The sequence below is a fragment of the Myodes glareolus genome, chromosome 7 (assembly GCF_982192425.1).
Source record: "Myodes glareolus chromosome 7, mMyoGla1.1, whole genome shotgun sequence".
Taxonomy (NCBI): domain Eukaryota; kingdom Metazoa; phylum Chordata; class Mammalia; order Rodentia; family Cricetidae; genus Myodes; species Myodes glareolus.
In genome coordinates this window covers 99,188,021-99,206,633 of record NC_142032.1, presented here as the reverse complement: position 1 = coordinate 99,206,633, position 18,613 = coordinate 99,188,021, and the positions used below count along the sequence as shown (strand labels likewise).

Genomic DNA, 18,613 nt, shown 5'->3' with positions numbered 1-18,613 from the left:
AGTCACTCTTATTCTTTAGATTTCAACTGAAAAGTCCCTGTGCTTTAGGAAAAATCCATACTGTCTATTGCCCCATCATGGAAGTTTTCTTATTTCAATAAGCGGTTTATTTGCAAATTAAGGCTTATTCAATGTGAGTTTATTTATTATTATATTTTTTATCCCTAATACAGTGACTGGGCATATGTGGTGAATATTTAACAAATGTACATTGAATAAATCAAGTGTTAAGACTTTGTAACAGTTATGAACTCCCAGTGGGCACTTTTATCTTTCCTTCATTGTTTTTAGCAGCAAGAACTTCAGGAAACCACCTGGAAAGTTGATGTAGCAGGGAGAGGAGAAGTTTGGAAGCAATAACCCACTGGTCCTGGCCAAAAGAGCACACACATGTGAGAGTGGGTGGTGGGAGCCAGACAGCAGCAAGCAGGCAAACATCCAGGATCTGGCCAGAAGGCAAGGGATCAGCCAGAGCTAGGCACTAGCCTAGAAGTCCGGGCCAGCAGACAGCCCAAGAAGACACTTGGGTTGGCCATACATCAAGCACTGGTCTCTTAAGAGACCTCCCTGCCCTCAGTCTTCTCTCTTGCAGCTATACTTCAAGGTGCCACCAAAGCCATCTTTCCAAAAGACAAGTTGAGCTTCCTATGATTTTTAAGAAAAAGTCAAGGCCTGTGATCTAGCCTACTAACTATTTTGTCTTCTCTCCCAACAAGTCTTTTTCATCTGTATAACTGAGGCCAGACCGAACAATATAGTCTTAACATTGTGGTGTTTATTCAATAGCTTTCTGTAGACCAGGTACCTCTGTCCACACAACACACAGTATCCATTGAACAAAGTATCGTTAGTTCTTCCAGGTCCCTCCTCTGGGCTTCCAAAGCTCTTCATGTAGTTATTGATCTATCTCCCTATCTAGACTGGGTCCTGCCTGAGATCAGCGATTTCTTGTTTCCTGCCGTGAGCACGTTTACATTGCTGGACTTACAGTGCTCAGGCATGATTCATCACTCACACATCGATCCATCTATCCCTCACCCTTAGAGCAAGTTGGCTACTTTAACATGGACAGAAAATACAGTCTAATCGTGCTCTTCCTGGCTCAGACTGCAATGATCTTTGTTTTCTGAGTAAAGTCCTAACACATGGTGGCTAAGGATTTCTGCATATGGCCAGACTGCATCTTTAGGTTCATGTTTCCCCCATCTCTTTCCTCCTCCCCCGAGAGGCCTTCTTCTCTGCACACGAGGGTCTTACTAGATTGCTCTTATTATTTCTCATCCTTGTCCTTGAATCCATGTGTCTCATCAAGGCTCCCATGCAAGGGAAGGGATGGAGATCTCTTCGAGAAGAGCCTAACATTGGACAAAGCATTCAGGGCACCATAAATGCCGACCTCTCCCTCGGAAAATAGGAGCCATATGGGTGCAGAAACACCCCCCGCCTCTGCAGCTTTGAGACTTTGCAGAGCATTTCCTAACACCACACACACTTCTCTTCCATAGCCCATCGTAATTTCCTTAACTGCCGAGATTACTGTCTCAGCTCTTGCACCATACTCTTACCATCCCATTACACCATCTGCACAGACGCCGGAGTTCAGAAACAGGACCAAACCCTCTGGCTTTGGTCACTGTCAACACTTGCAAAGCTAGGCTCCTGCTCTGAGGTCCTCTGGGGCCCTCATACCTACTCTTGCCCATACTCTGCAGGGCCTACTCACCTGCAGGAAACAGGTTCCAGGCTGGGTACCTTCAGGCAGGGAGGCATTGTAGAAAGTCCTCTGGAACTGGGGTTCATTGTCATTCACGTCTTGTAAGGCCACACTAACTGTGGCAGAGGAGACTAAAGGGGGCAGGCCCCCGTCCGTGGCCACCACAATAAGCTGTGGCTGAGGTTCTAGCTCATAGTCCAGCGTGGCAGCTGTGGTAATGATGCCTGAGGTGGGATCAATGGAAAACCAGTGAGTGTGCGTACCCGGAGCCAGACTATAGGTGACCTGACCATTGGTGCCTTGGTCAGGATCCCGGGCAGTCACCCGTACCACGAAGCTGCCAGGCAGTGCAACCTCAGGCAGAGGCTCAGGTTGGTAGAGCTGGCGGTCAAAAGCAGGTGGGTTGTCATTGACATCAGTGACATGTAGCACGAAGGCAGCTTCGGCCCGGAGTGGGGGTGAGCCTGAGTCCGTGGCTGTAACTCGCAAGTTATAAACATCCCTCTCCTCCCGATCCAGTCTCCGAGCCACACACACCAGATAAATGACACTGTCTTGGGTACTCAGGGCAAAATGGCCCTCTCCACCCTCCAGGGACACATTGACGTGAGCAAAGTCACCGTCATCTGGATCTGAAACAGAGATTCGAGCAACAAGCTGTCCAGGGGGGGCAGCCTCAGACACTCGAGGGGAGCCATCAGCACTCAGGAAGATGACGGTCATGGAGGGCTGATTGTCGTTGGCATCTCGTACATGCACTGTTACAAATGCTGAACCCAGCTCTGGGTGAGCCCCACCATCCCGTGCCTGTACCACCAGTTCATGGACTCGCCTTTGTTCAAAGTCCAAGGGTCGCTCCAACCTCAGAAGCCCCGTGTGTGAATCGATGGAGAAGGGTCCATCACCTTCACTCTGTCTCCTGTTGATCTCGTAAGTCACAGCTCCATTGGCACCAGCATCGGCATCGGACGCAAACACTTGCAGGACAGGGCTGCCAGGGGCCAGACTCTCAGATACCACAGCATGGTATCGGCTTTGATTGAAAGCTGGAGCATGGTCATTGATATCCAGCAGGGTCACATCCAGCAGGGCCTGGGCTCTCCGGGCGGGTGAGCCACCATCATACGCCTCTAGCTGCAACATGTAGTGTGAGCGGTTCTCCCGGTCCAGTTCTCCAGCAACCAGCAGCTCAGGCACTGGAGCTCCATCAGGACCAGGACGCGTCTCCAGTCTGAAGGTCTCTCCAGCCCCATCACCAGACAATGCATAGCCTTGGGTTCCTAGGCGGCCGGCATCTGCATCCCGGGCAGGCTCCAGGGGGTAGCGTGTACCAAGAGCTGTATGTTCAGGTATCTGCAGGGCAGCCCGAGCCTGAGGGAAAGCTGGCGCGTGGTCATTGATATCAGCAACTCGCACTGTAACTTCTACGGTGGCACCATCGGGAGTGACTGCGGTGAAGCGGTAGCGGTCTCTCCGCTCACGGTCCAGGACACGAGCTGTACGGACCACCCCACTGTGCTCATCAATAGCAAGGTCTGTGCCTACGCCACTGCCTTCCTGGGCAGAGATGAAGTACATGGGAGGAGGTGCTGTGCCCGGTGGAAGCCCTGCACTGATGTCTCCAATCAGTGTGCCTGCTGGTTGTTCCTCGTCTATCTGTAGGTCCAGGCTCCCTGCTTGAGCCCAGGTCCCTGGCACTCTAGCCCCCAACAGCATCAGCAGCGGCAGCAGCAGGAGCGTCCTGAGGCTCTTCATGCCAGGGCAGGAGAGTGCAACACCCAGCCCCTTCTGCATGGCAAGGGCAGTCCAGCTGGAACTCCAGCTCCAGACCAGACTCGTAGCCACACTTGATTTCAGGATTTGGATCAGATCCAACTTGGGCTCTAGTTGCAGTGCAGGCTCCCTGACCTAAGAGAAAAGCAGAGGGAAAAGGTCACGACTGGGGGAAGGATTAAGAGGTCCGAGAGACTGGGAATCGGGCCACACCAAATCTCAGACATGCTCAGTAACAGCAGGGGCTTGAGCAGCAGCTCATCCATTTCCAGCCCTCCTTGGGATGTTGCACTTTGGGATTCCCCCGAGTCTCCTCCAGCCTGCCCCCTGGCAAACCCCTAAACCTCATCACTAAGCAAATTATTTCATCTCCTATTTTTCAGGTCTTTTTTCTATTTCTAAACTTAAAATTACCTATCTTTTCATACATTACTTTTGCACCCAGGACTAATACCCGTTTTCTAGCCTCAGTAGCCATATATGTGGCAACCCTGCATGAACTATCAACCCTTTCCTCTTCCAGACTTCTACCAGTAAAATACCCCGTGCCCTTTTACCCCACATCACTCCCGAATCTATAAGACATAAGTGCCGACTACAAACAAGGCAAACAGGTCCTGGATTCATGGAGCTTATAACTATGAGTTGAACAGTGAGTCACAAATACGACAGGGTTATGAAGAAGTCTTGGAAGCAGAAGAGGATGTAAGGGGCTTAACAGAGTCACAGGGAGCTATTATGAGGCAGTGACATTCAACTCAAGAGCCAAATGATTTGTAGGTATTAGCTATGCAATGGTGGGCAGAGGTGAAGGACATAGAAGAATAATTCTAGAAGAGTAAGCAGAATTTGGAAGGACTTTGAGCCCACATGAGAAGTGTAGAAAATGTCTAGGAATAGTTGGGAAGCATCACCTGTGAGGTGCAGAGTTGGTACAGACAGTATATAAAGGGCACAGACTCACACATAGCATATTGAAGATTTTGACATTACCCTAAGTGCAAAAGGAAGACATTGAAGCATTTCAACAAATGCCACAATGACTTACACACAAAACAAGTACATACAGATAGGGCAGGGAGGAGGGTTCGGTAGGGCACTGTTTCCATGCTGGTTTGGAAGCATGGAAATGGGGAGTGACGAGTAAGTTTGTGGGGAAGGGACTGGGGTAGAATGGGCAGGGTTAGCTGACTGTTTGAAGGCAGGAGGATGGGGGACTAGATCAAGAGTGATGGGCAAGTTTCTGGTGGAAATGACCAGTCGAACAACATGTCCTTAGGTGTCAGACACTGAGAAATAAAACCAGAGAGGGGAAGTGACTCTGGGAACCCTTTAAGGATTCCCAGAGGTGACTTCAAAGGTGACTGAAGTTCAAGGAGAAGGAAGTCTGGGTGACTAGCAAGAGCCGAATCAGTGGCGAGGTGGAGCAGAGGCTGATGGGAGGCAGCTGCAGGAGGGAAGGAGGACAGTCCCTGTAAGGCTGTTCCACGTGCCCTCCATGTCACCTTCCACCTCCTTCGCTCTCTGTGACACCTCTCCCACTGAGCCAGCCAAGTCTTCCTTTTACTGGATCACTCTGCATCACTGAGCGCTATTTACCACCGTGTCCATCCACACTTTTCCCTGTCCACTCCTCAGGCTCCTTCAAAAGCTCTTCTTCTCTGTCCAGCCCTTCAAAACCAGTGTATTTCAGGACTCTGTCCTAGGCCTCCTTTTGCCATCCTCATAGTCTGGCCGGGCATCTCTCCCCACGCCTTCACCTCTATTGCCTTTCCCGTGAACAGCACTACTATCTATTCATGCCTCAAAGTCAGAAATCTGGAAGCTCTCTTTGGTCTTTTGCTATTAACACCTGTCCACGTCACCCAGGTATATATCAACTCTAGCTTTCCTACACTGCTGCCATCCCAAGCTTAAGCCTTGTCATCCCTCCTTTCCATTTCTGCAACAGATCCTTTCTGATCTCTCTGCTCCTTGTAGGGAGACTTGAACCCGCTTCTGCTCCATCCCTACCTCATCACATTTACCTAACCAGGTCTGTAGAGGGTTCTCATTGATCCCCCATTCCTGGAAGCAGAAAACTGCTGCCCCTCTACCCCAAAAGACACGCAGACACACGTTTGCACAGGCTTGTGGCTGAGGGTTCAGAGAACCCCTGTTTTAAGCATAGAATTTCTGACCCGCATCATAAAGTCCACTTTTCATTAGTGTCTTTGCAGTCTGAGCCCTACCAGTCTCTCTTACGGTCCCTACCTGTAGTTTCTCCCTCCGCACTTTTTCATTTCCAGACGCTATGTCAGTATGTTCCTCAATTCTTTCTTGCTTTGTAAGTAGCATTTTCTCTTCCTAAGATACCTTTTAAGAATCATGTCCATGTGGACCTCTGTTAATAAAATTTCAAGATCCAATTCAAACCTTGTATCTTCTGTGGATTCTTTTATGACAAACCCACCCCTGCCCATGCAATACTGTACTCTAGTGAGCATCTACCACAAGTAGCAAGTCACTGAGCAGTCCAGACGTGTTCACGTGTCTGCTTCTGCACTGGATTGGAGGCTCCTGAAGGGCAGGGCAGGGCAGGGCAGGTCTCTGGTCACACACACACACACACACACACACACACACACACACACCCCTCCCCCGCCCACACACTCGGAGAAATGCCTATAGGTGTGTGAACTCAGATGACATACATGAATGACTATGGGAACCGATGACCCTGGATCCTCTGATCTTGATGGATTTGCTCTTCTCTAGGACTTTCTAATCCCTGAGGATAGGTGTGTTTGTGATCTTATCTTACACTTGCAAGTCCCAGCTGCTTCACAGGGCAATAAAAAGCACACGCTGGGTGTAGGGAGGCTGGAGAGACAGCTCTAAGTGTAAAAAAAAGTATTTGTGGCACAAGCATTGCTCAAGCACGAGAAACTGAGTTCAGGTTTCAGAACCCACACAAAAAATCTGAGAATCTACACATATGCCTATAAGTCCTGCACCATGGGGAGAAGAGACAAGAGGATCAGTCGGGCTTTCTGGCCACTGACCTAGCTCCAGGCCCAGTAAGAGACCCTGTCTCAAAAGAACAAGAGGAAGAGTGATAGAACATACAAAGGCACATGTGCCTGAACACACATGTGCACATATACCACTACATACACACTTTTTAAAAAAACAGCAATAATTTGAATCCAATCTAAACGTTAATTTGTCAAATCTGTTAAGTGGTGGGCTCCACGCGCAGAGACTGGTGAAGATGTTGAGAGAAGCTCACGCACACTGAGGTCCAGGTTCTTATCACACTTTGCACCATAATTATTTCAGCACAGGGCATGACTGACACACTTTCTGAATGAGAGGTGAATCAATAGTAGGAGATAAAAGTTCAGACGAAACAGCCTTATGGGGAAGGATGCAGGCCAGGTGGATCCCCTGTGTAAAAGCAGCCCCTTCTTCCAGACTACAGATTTCTATAACCCCTTCTTACCTAATATAGACCTCTGGCCACTGCAAACTCCCTCAGGGTACTCTCACACTGAATCCACACAGGCTTACACAGAACACAGGCCCCCGCACACCCTGGCACACACGGAACACTGACAGACAAGCTCACACAGATCTTTTCAGTCAGGCCGCTCACATGTAGACAGGCTCGATCCACAGGCACTTGTACACAGACTTACTTTAAGACACAACCAGGTTACATGCAGACACCCCTCGTCACATGTATTCCGAAACCCATTTTCACACGTGTTGGTGTATTAACGTAGGCATCTATAGCTCACATACACAGAGAAGGTCACTTTTCCACGGATCTCCCACAGAGAGACACATACACATCCTCGACACATACACAGGACTACTCACACACATGTCCCTCCTGCCCAGGCAAGCGCACTGTCTACTTCACACGGACTGACAAGGCAGGCACGTGCACACACACTTACAGACCCACCCACACGCAGGCATGCTCTCACACATGCTGCCGGGGCACTCGTGGTCAACTCTGCGGCTGCAGCTGTGACCTCCAGGTCCCTAGGGCCTCTGTCTGGACTATGCCTCATCACTTCCTGCTCCGCAGCTTCCAGTTCCAAACTCGAACTCCAGACTCTCTCCCGAGACCGTCTCATCCTTTCTCCAGCCTTTTCTCTGCACCGTGCCGCCCATCTGTCCAGTGTTTCTCACTGCCTCTTCCCTAACACATGCTCCTCCTCCCAAGTCTCCTTTCTTTCCTTCCCAGGTCTGTCTCATCCATCTTGCCTCCTTCCCCAATCCGTCCTGCCTCCTGTCAGGCTCCGTCACATCTCTTCTTCCACCCGGTGCTGCCTTCCCATATGCCCTGACTTTGTCCTCAGTCCTGTTACTTGGTCCTGACTCCATCTCACTCTCCCCCTCTATCCCCACATCTGGGCCTCTGGAACCACAGCTGGTTCTCATTAAGAGGGGGAGGGGCAAGACTGTTCATTGGGGCCTGAAACGTGATGTCAATCCCCCCTCTCCTAGCTAACAGAGCTCCCCCCTTCTTGTCCCCAGCTTGTATGTCTACAGGGCTGGGATCAACTAGAAACATGGGAGAGGAAAGAAAGGTGGGCTATGGGGAGGACCAGAGGGACCACAAGGGAAGGAAGAATCTCTCCAGGAGGAAGTCTAGGAGTGGCCCAGAGGTACAGAAGGGGAAGCATGCTAAGGGAGCTGGCACCGCCTAAGCCTCCTCCCTCAACTTCCTGTCCCAGGGCCAGCAAGGGGCAGGACCAGAAAGACAACAGTGGTGAGGAGGGGGGCTATAAAACAGCAGCTGGGCTAGAAGGTGGAGGGGGGGGGGAACTAGGAGAGTAGCCTCAGTGAGCAAAGGGAGAGTGGATCCAGGGCCAGGCGAAAAGAAAGGAGGAAGAGGTGAGCGTTCTGGTGGGAGCACAGAAGCACCAAGCCTGGAGGAGAGCAAGTTCTACAACAGGGGAACAGCCAGGCCAGGGAGCTGTCGGGGAAGGAGGGGAAGGGGAGAGAGGCGGTGGGAGGAGGAGAAGAACACTGCTGGACCAGCTTTGTGGATGTCCACGAGATGTGCCCCCACCACTCCTATCCCAGGGCAGTGGCCAGGGCACTGCCAAGGCCTGGCTCCGTCCTACCGAGGATGTGTTCCCAGGAGGCACTCCCGGGAGAGCCGAGGAAAGGAGAGAAAAGCAGAAGAGGCTCTGCTTCTGAGCTTTTGCTGTGTGCTGGGCCCCGTGCCAGGCAGTTCACAGACAGTATCTCATTTAATCATCATAACAACCGTGTGAGGAAGGAATCCCGGCTTCCAGTTTCCAGTGAGGAAATGGAGGCTCAGAGTAAAACAATTTTCCCAAGTTAATGTCTCCCTAATCTGATCTCGGGACTATGCACACTCCATGTTGCCTGCAGTTTAGAAGAGGCAAAACAGAGGAGGAAACAGTAGGGAAGCTGAGGGGAGCACCCTAGCAGGACGGTGAAGGCAGAGACCAGATACGAGGAGTCTGCAACAGTGCAGGTTATTGGTGAGGGTACTGAAAAGACAAAGATGTGGAAGATGGAGGAGGTGAAGTGGACAGGACCTGGCTGAGGACCCTGCAGGAGGGGTGAAGGAATGGAGAAGCTTGACACTCTCCTGGGGTTCCAACCACGATAACAAAGTGGTTCTTATTAAGAATACTGAAGACAAGAAGCGACTTAGGGAGTAGCTGTTGAGATCACCACCCAGGCATAATTGGATCTTCAGACCTGGCTTGTAGGAAAGGCGTAGCTTAGAGATATGGATGTGGACAAACTGAAAACTGTAGGTGTGGAAATGCCAGTCTGATAGGGTCTAGAGAGTGAGAAGAATCTAGGCCCAAGCTCTGTAAATAGTCACAGAGAAAAGGAAGCTGAGACCTTTCTTCTTCCTGGAGGTAGCGTATCCGAAGGGAAGGAGGACACCTCAGAAAGAAGGAGAGAGCAACCATGCCCAATGCCGTCAAGAGTTCGAGTGAGGCCAATAGGCTGAGACGTAGTTGCTGATTGTAGTGGTAAGGAGGCCACTGACGGTATTGGAAAGAATAGCATCAGGAGAGAGGTAAGGGGGCAAGGTCCCTGTAGCGGGAAACCAGAAAGAATGCATTGACTCCTAACTAGGTACAAACCAGGTTAGACTTAGCATAGATGAACCTATTAATGCATGTTTATTGCATTCTTACAATAGGGAGACAAAGAGTATGTCACATGTGGCAGGGTAGGAGAATGGCATAGACTCCAGCAACACAATGGGAAAGTTACTTATTAACTTCTTCCTCCTCCTCCTCCTCCTCCTCCTCTCCTCCTCCTCCTCCTCCTCCTTCTCTTCCTCCTCCTTCTTCCTCCTCCTGCTCTTCCATCTCCATCTTATTTTTCAGACAGTGTCTCCTAAGGCGAAGTCCCAGACTGACCTTGAACTCACTATGCAGCTCAGGTTGACCCTGAACTCCTGAGTGCTGAGATGATAAGGTTAAGCCATCTTGCCTGGATAACATAATGTGTGCATCAAAGTGCCTACCTCAATTGACTGATGTAAGAGCTAAATGATAATTTGAAATGTTTAGCATTAAGACTCGACTTCTGCTCACTGGTACTGTAGTGTGATGCACACATCAAACTCTGGGATGAGTGTTCTTCCACAGATGAGGAATCTGAGCCTGGGAGAAGGAGTGAAGAGACATTTAAAAGGCAATTTTGATGGACACTAAAGCTTTTTGCTAGCCCAATTGCCTCTCTGGTGGAGGGCTTGGAGAGCCAAGATAAAAGCTTGTGTAGGCATTCAGCAGGGAAAGAGAATAGCCAAAGTTCAGGAAAATGAATCTGGCACTGTGGGTAAACAGAGGAAGAGATCGCAATAAGGTCATCAGCACTCCAGGAACATAGGCATGTGGGCATGGGCTCATGCCGTGAGAGGGCAGAAGGAACCTGGATGCCCAAGGTTTCTAGGAATGAACAAAATGGGGAAGGAAGGAGCAGATGCAGGGTATGCAAGGATGTGATTCATGAACAGACAGAGTCAGCAAATATTTAAGGCCCATCGTGTGCCAAACTCACTAAACCCCAGAGACAGAGCAAGGGTTCAGACAGATCAAGTCTCTGTGTTCATAGTGTTTAAAGGTGGGGAGGTCTGTGAACTGACCCCCCTGAGCTGGATCCCAACAATAACAGTCCAGGTCATAGAGGAGACTAATGAAGTTGGAGATGGCAGAAAAGGTGAAGACAGAAACTCAGAGGGCATGTTGAGGGCAGGGAAGGACAATATGAGAACCTAGATGTTAGATGCAAGATTAATTACAAGGTCCTGCAGGTAAGATCCAGCACAGGAAAAAGTGAGATTCAATCAGCTAAGTTAGTAGCTGAAAACTTAAGACATTTTCTTCCTGAACCTTCCAAACGACTTTAAGTGGATGTCATTATTCTCATTTTCACCTGAGAAAATGAAGCTCTAATAAGCTTAGTCACCCATTAGAAGGCCTGAGGTACTGCTGTTGTATTTTCTCTTCCCTTCTTCCTCTTCTTCCTTCCTGGCAAGGCACAAGGAAGCCAAGTTTTTAGGCTCTGAGAGATTACAAGTTCCTTCTACTGAGCTGGGTTGGGAGGGAGAAGACAGGTCTTTTTTTTTTTTTAAATCAGGGAACTGGAAGCTCCCCCCACCCCACCCCAAGTGCCACTGGTTGAAAATGCCCTGATCTTAGAGAGTTTCACAGGCAACTGTAGACACTGGAACAGAAGGGGCAGGCAGCAGAACGCTGGTGAGAAACTGGACTCTGGCAGCTGAAACTTCTGGGAGAGGCTTCTGATAGCAGGTACTCGCACCAGAGAGGGGAGATTCCAGGCTGGTTTCTGCTGCCATGCCAGGCAAGAACTGGGCAAGGAGGAGAGTACCGGAATCAGGGAACCTGGAATGGGAAGGAGCAGGCACTGGAATGCCAGGAGTTGAGCTCAGGAAGGGTGGGCACTGGAGGAGGGAAGAGCCTAAGGCATTCCCTTAGGAGTGAATCTGGCAGGCCTATACTGCCTGGTGGTCTGGGGATAGGTATGGTGGTTAATAATCTTTGCCAACTTGACTGGATTTGGAATCCCTTACGAAGCAAGTCTCTGGGTTTATCTTCAAAGGTGTTTTCAAAGAGATGGAACTGAGGTGGGAGTATCCACCCAAAGGCGGGTGCCATCATCCCGTAGTTTTCCTGACTGTCTGTGCAATGTGACCAGTCACCTCATGTTCCTGCTGTCATGCCTTCCACACCATGGAGGACCATGCTCTCAAACTGTAAGCCAAATAAAGCCTTTCTTTCTCACAGGTTGCTTTGGTCAAGTTACTCCGTAATAGCAATGAGAACATCTAATAGACCACAGCTTTCAGACAAGGGTCTCCAGGGACACAGGCTTGCTAACTCCCAGTGCTTCTTAAATATCTGCTGAGTAAGTGAAAGAAATAAAGTAGAGGAAGAGGATCCAGGAAAAGAGAAATCCAGGGTAGGGGCAGGAGAGATCCTGGGGTAAGAAAGGAGACGCTGCGGAGAGTAGGGAAAGTGTCTCCGACAAGGTAAGAGGACCCTTGAAAATGCCTCCATCATGTGGGCAGCTGGGAAGATGTCTCCTCAACAGTGTGAGTGAGGGATGAGCTCACGCAATCATTTCTTTATTCCTTGTCGAGCCAGGAACCAGGGGTCACAAAGATGCAACCTTGACAGTGAGCAGTCCTAGCTTTGTGGGAGAAACAGAGTAGGGATAAGCAATGACAAAAGAGAAATCCAGGAGCCCCTGGTAGAGTCAGAGTGAGAAGAGGAAGCAGGAGGAAGGAAGGAAGGGCTGTGGAAGTCATAGCGCAGCGTGCGCGAAGGTCCAGGGGCAATGGAAGGATGCACTGTCTGTTGGCAACTACAAGAAACTCAACAGAACTTGAGCTCACATCTGAGTGCTAGAGAAATAGGACAGGCAATGAGCTAAGAAGGCTTTGGGAGAGAAGATTATGATTCATAAACCTTATTTAAAAGTTGGGATTTCTTGCAAAGGAAACGGAAACACTAAAGCACAGTAAAGTGGCTGGATTTGCATTTTTATTCAAGTGTTTCTTGCTGCAATGAGACACAGATTGGAAGAGAGAAGAGAAGTACAGACCCATTAGGAGGTGCCTCCAAAAGTTCAGACGGAAAGGCTGCAGGCACAGAGGTGATGGAGGAAACGGGATGCGCTGTCAGACACTGTGGAAAGGAGGCAGAATCAACAGGTTCCTGGTCTTACAGAAAGCAGTGTTTACAGTAAATGTCTGCCTGTAAAGACAGTGATTCGGGAAAAGAAGGTGAGTTCAAGTTTGTATATGGTAAGGGGTCTGTAAGCTATACATTAAGATCAAGTATATCTCAGGTACATAAAGGTCACAACTCAGAGGAGAGGTATTTGAGAGTCATCAGTCTATGACAGCTAAAACCATGCAAACGAGGGAGATGGTCATCAGAGGCCCATGTCACTGAGATAATCAGATGCAAGTCAGAATCTTAACAGCAGTATTTAGGGGCCTTGCAAAGGACCCCAAAGGCGACCCAGGACAGCCAGGAGGAGCTCTGTGAGAGATGCACAGATCCCACCATGCTGCCGTCATTTGCTTTTGGCCCATCTCCTGGCACTAAAGTGTCACCCCACTGAGGGTAGAAACAGTGACTCTACCGTTGCATTCTCATCACCTAGCAGCCTGCCTAGCACATCGGGTCTCGTTTCAAGTTAAGAGAATAAAGCGGTGACTCAGAAGTCAAAATCAAAAACAGCTCAGAGAGGAAAGAACGCTCAACTATGTCAGCTCCTGCCAAGAGGTCAAGCAGCTGAAGACTCTTGAAAAAAATCCCCTTGATTTGGCAGGAGAGACTCTTGACACTCAGGGAGAAGAGTGTCTTTGGAGGGGTGGGAATACATGAAGTGAGCACAGCTTGATGCAGAAGGATCTCTCACAAAACACAGCGGTGAAGTAAACTGAGGAAGCCTCTCACCTACAGGGCACTACAGGGTTAAAGACAGAATTCTGATGTGTCTCCAGGAGGAATGGAAGCAAGGATGAAACTAGAGACAGGGGAAAGACAAGAAATAGTCAAGTTAAATCCCCATGGCGGAGTGAGGAATAATATCCTAAATGCAGGTGGGACGGGGGCTGGTCTTAAGCAGAAGAGACACCCGGATAAAGGATTGTAGAGGATGCCAGTGAGATGTGAGGATGTAGCAAGGTGAGGGAATTCAAGCCAGGTGCCTTTAGTTCCTCCCGTGAGTGAGAAGACCAGGATTTCTGCTCTCCAGTTCTCCCTCTCTCCAACACCCACATTCACGTTGTCAGCTTGCTGACCCCACTGTTTAAAGAGCAAGCCCTGTCTCTGGCCACTCCTCCAGTGCAGGCCAGCATGACCCCCTTCCAGGGTTTCTGCAATACCCCACAGCTATTCTCAGGCGCCTCCCCCAGTCACCACAGACCTGCTGGAGTAATGTTTCTAAAACAAAGCTGGCTACATCACTCCACAGCTTCAGATGATTTGATGGCTTTCCATTATTCTGGGGTCAAATGAGCTTCCTGTGGCCATGGAGCCCCTGGATGATCTCAGCTTCCTCCTGACACTCCCCTCTCTCTCCTCACTTCTCGCTGTAAATGTCACAATTACTGGCTTGCTCTACCCCTCAGACACAGATACGTGAACTTTCAAATGCCGTTTTCTTGGCGTGGAATTTTCTCCACCCATTTTGCCTCATTTTTACTTCTCCTTTCTCCAATTGACTCCCGACTAATTCAGCAGTTTTAAGGCGTCTTCCAGAACGCCTCTTCTGGACTTTCCATGGTCGCTTATGCCATCCTGATGAGCACTGCAATGCTATGACACTCAGCCGCCTCCCTCCACACTGTTTGTAAGCTCCTGAGGGTAAGGAGCAAGTCCATTTTATTGACTTCTGGAAAAGCCGGATCTACTACAATGTCTGGAAGAATAGATATTTTGTATGTGTTTGCGGAATGAGCCAGTAAGTTAATTAGTCTATTGAAAACAATGGGGTGAGTGATTTAGGTATGTGAAAAAAAATTCTTTATAGAGGGTCTGACCTGGGGATTGACAGAAACCAGAATTTCTAAATTTAGTGTAGCTGAGAAATCATTCTAGATAGAATTGATAATTCACATTTGAGAAGACTAAAAGACAATGGAGCAGAGTGTCAAGGGGTGTTTGAAGGGATGGTTCTTCGCCAGTGAGCTAGAAGAAGAGTAAGAGCCAAGCAGGAGCAGATTAGCAGGAGTTCAAGGGCAAGAGGTCAAGGGAAAAAGTCATATCTGGTCAAAGTTGCAGTTTTCAACATGTGGGTTTCACAGGGGTCACCTGAGACAATCAGCAAACGCAGATATTTACATTATGATGCACAAAAGTGTTGAAATTACAGTTATGAAGCATCGACAAAAATAATTTATGGTTGGGGTCACCACAGCACGAGGAACTGTGTTAAAGGGTCACAGCATCAGCAAGGCTGAGAACCATGGGGTTAAAGAGTAGAACAAGAGAAAAGGCATCTGAAAGCTGTGAAGAGATGGGGGTTATGCGCAGAGTGGAACGCAGGAGTTTAGTCCTGGGAGGAGAGAAGGTACCCGGAGCTAAAGACGTAAAGAAACTGTGAAGCTGGTTTGGGGAGATACCTAGGGCCATGGTAGGATGTCGGGTCAGGGAAAAAACAGTCTAGCTCTCAGTGCGCAAGAACAGAAGTTCTGGAGGTCTGTGGCAACAAAACTACAGCTCTCCTTGTAACGTAGATGGATGACCCACGACTGTCTTCTAGACGCTGTACAAGAGGCTCTGCGGTAAGAGCAGTCGCACCCCAGCCTTCTGCTAGCTCCAGGTCTCTGACATACCTGTAATTCATGAGCAGGCTGAGGAAATATATGAAAATCCCTATGATGTGTTGCCTGATAGCATTTCCAATAGACGTGTATTGGTCTGAGAGGCATTGGCAGGACCATGGTCTCCTGTGGTATGAGTTGGTTGTGACAATGATGGTCAGGTATCCTGGCTGTGACACTTCTTCTGTATGCACACTGTACTGACATCTTCTCCCACAGGTACATTCTGGCTTGACAGACAACTATAATGGGTGTAAGTTGGTTCTGACTGGCCATCTTAGGGATGTCCGGGAACTATGCGTGTTATCTCTTGAGATTGTATGTTGCCTGGGACTGAGTCCCTATGGGGTTGAGTAGGGCTATGATTGTGTCCCATGTGGGTATTTGAAGAGTTGACATAAGCGACAATATTTTTCTGGCCTATGACCTGTGGCTGTGGGCCCAGCCCATGCACACTGAGTTCATTGTGTCTTTGAGTTCTTTCTCCCCACCCCCTCCACGTGGGACCTAGGCTTGCAGTGACCTCTCTCTGTCCCCTTACCAGGACTCTAATTTAAGCATCCTGGGCACAAACTCCCAGGTTCTGGCACCAGGATGCACTCAGAACACAGGCTTCGTCTTCTCTCCTCTGCTTCTCTACTTCTGCCCCTCAGTTTCTTTGTCTGTGTCTCCGTGTCTCTGTCACACACCCATCCCTGCATTCTGACATATGGCTCCAAAGAGCCAGGTAAAACGCACACAAGCACACACTCTCACAGGGATCCGCTAGTCCCGACACACGCTCATTCTGACCCACACCCCCTCCAAGTGACACGCACATGCACACACAACCTCGCGAGGACACTAACTGACTCACACTCGCTGCACACACACAGCCCAACCCTCACTCCCCACCCCTCGCGCACACTCAAGCACTGCCACACACTCCCACTCGATGACACCCGCACACAAAGACCCCCCGGCCCTGCCCCCATGCTCACGTTCACGCTCGCCCTCTCCCGCAGGCCCCGGCCCCCCCTCCCCCATTGTCTCGGCACAGAACAAAGCCCCCGGCTCCGCCGCCGCCGCCGCAGTCGGGGAGGCCGACAGACCCCGCGGGTGCGGCCGGACGGGCCGGGCACTGACCTCCGCGCGATGCGGGCTCCTTTGCCCGGTGCTGGGGCGCCGTCCGGCCGTGGTCAACCCCCGGGGCAGCACCCGCCTTCGCGGGGCCTGGGGCCGCGCATCGTCCGCCCTGGTTGGCTCGGGCTCACAGTGCCCTCGGTGCGGCCCGCCGTCCGTCTGCTCTCGCTCGGCCGTCGGTCGGTCCGTCCGTCTGTCCGCCACCGCCGCAGGGGCGCCGCCTCCTGCACAGCCACCCCGCGGAGGATGCAAGATGCGCCGCCGCGGCCCGAGCCCCCTCCCCTCCCTCCCTCCCTCCGCGCGGTAACCCGAGCCCCCGCCCTCCGCCGAGCCCCCGCCCCCGCCCCCACCCGCGCCGCCGCCGCGGTCCCCGCGCCTCCCGCCCGCCCTCCACCCCTCCACTTCCCGGCCCCAGGCCCCGGCGCCGGATCCCGCCCCAGAGCCGCGCCGTCCCTTCTCCCTGCCACTAACGCGCCAGATCCTCTTGTCCCGTCCGGTCCCCTGCATCCTCTCTGCTTTCCTTTCTCCATTCTGTACTGGTCTTCGCGTCTTCCATTCTTACTCCGCCATGGTCTGCTTCTGCCCCACTGCCCTGTTCTGTCTCGCCCCTTCACACTTCTTTACCCTCTTCCCTTCCCTCTGCTCAGTGCTCTTTCTGTCTACAGCCTCCCTCCGTCAAATCCTCCCCATCTTCTTACTCTGTTCATAGTCCTTTCGCACCTTTTCCTGGGTCTTTTGTCTGTCACTCTTCTTGCTTCACACCTTTCCCTTTGCTTCATCTCCCCGTCCTTTCCTCTTTCCTTCCTACCATCTTCACGCCTTCCTTCTTTCCTGCTACTCACTTACTACCCTGTGCTAGTTATCCCTGTATTCATATCAGCCCTGGCTTCTCATTCTTTTGGTTCCTCGTCTGTACCAAATTTGAATATAGAGATTGAGAGCTATTGAACCATAGAGTTTAGGGGTGGTGGTCTGAGGGGGATATTCCCCAGAAAAGTAAAATGAGAAACTAGGTAGGAATGTGACAAAAATCTAGAGGGACCAATTTGGGAGGAAGTGTGTGTGTGTGTGTGTGTGTGTGTGTGTGTGTGTGTGTGTGTGTGTGAAGTCTGTCAAGTGGATGACAGTAAGCACCTGAAAGCTTTGATGCCTTGTCCCGGGTCCTTCCTTAGGGATGGGAGCGATCATGAGGGGAGAAAGGTGTTCTGGCAGAAACAAGCGGCACAGAAAAACCAGGAACTCGTCGGGAGAGAGGACAAAGAGCCTCTCAGGCAAAAGAAGGGAGCATGATCATCGTGGAAGAGTGAAGGAGAGGCTAAGATCCTCGATGGCATCTTAGGCAGCCCGGTGGGTGGTGGTGAGCTCAGAAGCTCGTGGAAGGGGTTGGTCTGGAAAGATGATGACTTGGGATTTGGGGCTGCTGACTTTGAAGTGCATGTTTGGTAGGTAGATCTGCAGTTTAGGGGAGCGGTCTGGGCTGGGCATAAATATTTGGTAGTCATCTGCAAATACCGTATAAGTTTGAATATAGGGTGAGGTTTTTGCTTTTTTGTTTTTCCAAAATCATCTGTCAGGAAAGAGGGAGTAACCTTATATTTGAGTCCTTGCAAAGTCTCTCATATTACAGGGTTTGCTCTCATTTACTTTATTTTGAACAACAAACCACTGGATAGGGCAGTATGGTATGGTGACTAAGCTTGTGGACTCCGGAGCCAGACTGCCTGGCTCGGGGTCCAGACTGCCGTTTTCAAGCTGTGTGCCTTTGGGAGAGTTAGTTAACCTGCTTCTACCTCAGTTTTCTCATTTAGGAACTGGGTGTAAGGATTTAATTATTTAATATAGGCAAAGTGCTATGTACCTGGTACTTAGAAAGTGTCCAATAAATGCTAAGTACTCTTGCTATCAGGACAAGACCTATTTAACCTGAAATGCACTCACCAATCTTATTCTGGATTTTTGTAGAGGTCATTTGTCACAGAATTCCTAGTTAAAGAAATTTAATACGGTGTGATAACTATTCCCGGTGGTATGACCTCACAACTGCATGTGTTAGATGACTCTAAATATACATTTTAACGGTTGCTTTAAAAAGTCATAATGTCGTACTTGGGAGTGGCATCTAGGATGCTCAAAATGTTCTGTTTATT

General features: G+C 50.1%; 1 protein-coding gene across 1 annotated transcript in view; it reads right to left on the bottom strand.

Annotated features, from left to right (window-relative positions):
- The window catches only part of Dchs1 (dachsous cadherin-related 1), a 32,373-nt gene extending 15,680 nt beyond the window's left edge, over positions 1-16,693 (bottom strand). Inside the window, exons 1-2 of the mRNA XM_085692848.2 lie at positions 16,470-16,693; positions 1,724-3,622 (exon numbers count right to left, since the gene is read on the bottom strand). Coding sequence (XP_085548974.1) covers positions 1,724-3,508 — 1,785 coding nt within the window. The 5' untranslated portion in view covers positions 3,509-3,622; positions 16,470-16,693. The remainder of the gene's footprint in view (positions 1-1,723; positions 3,623-16,469) is intronic.
- Between the last annotated feature and the right edge of the window lie 1,920 nt (positions 16,694-18,613).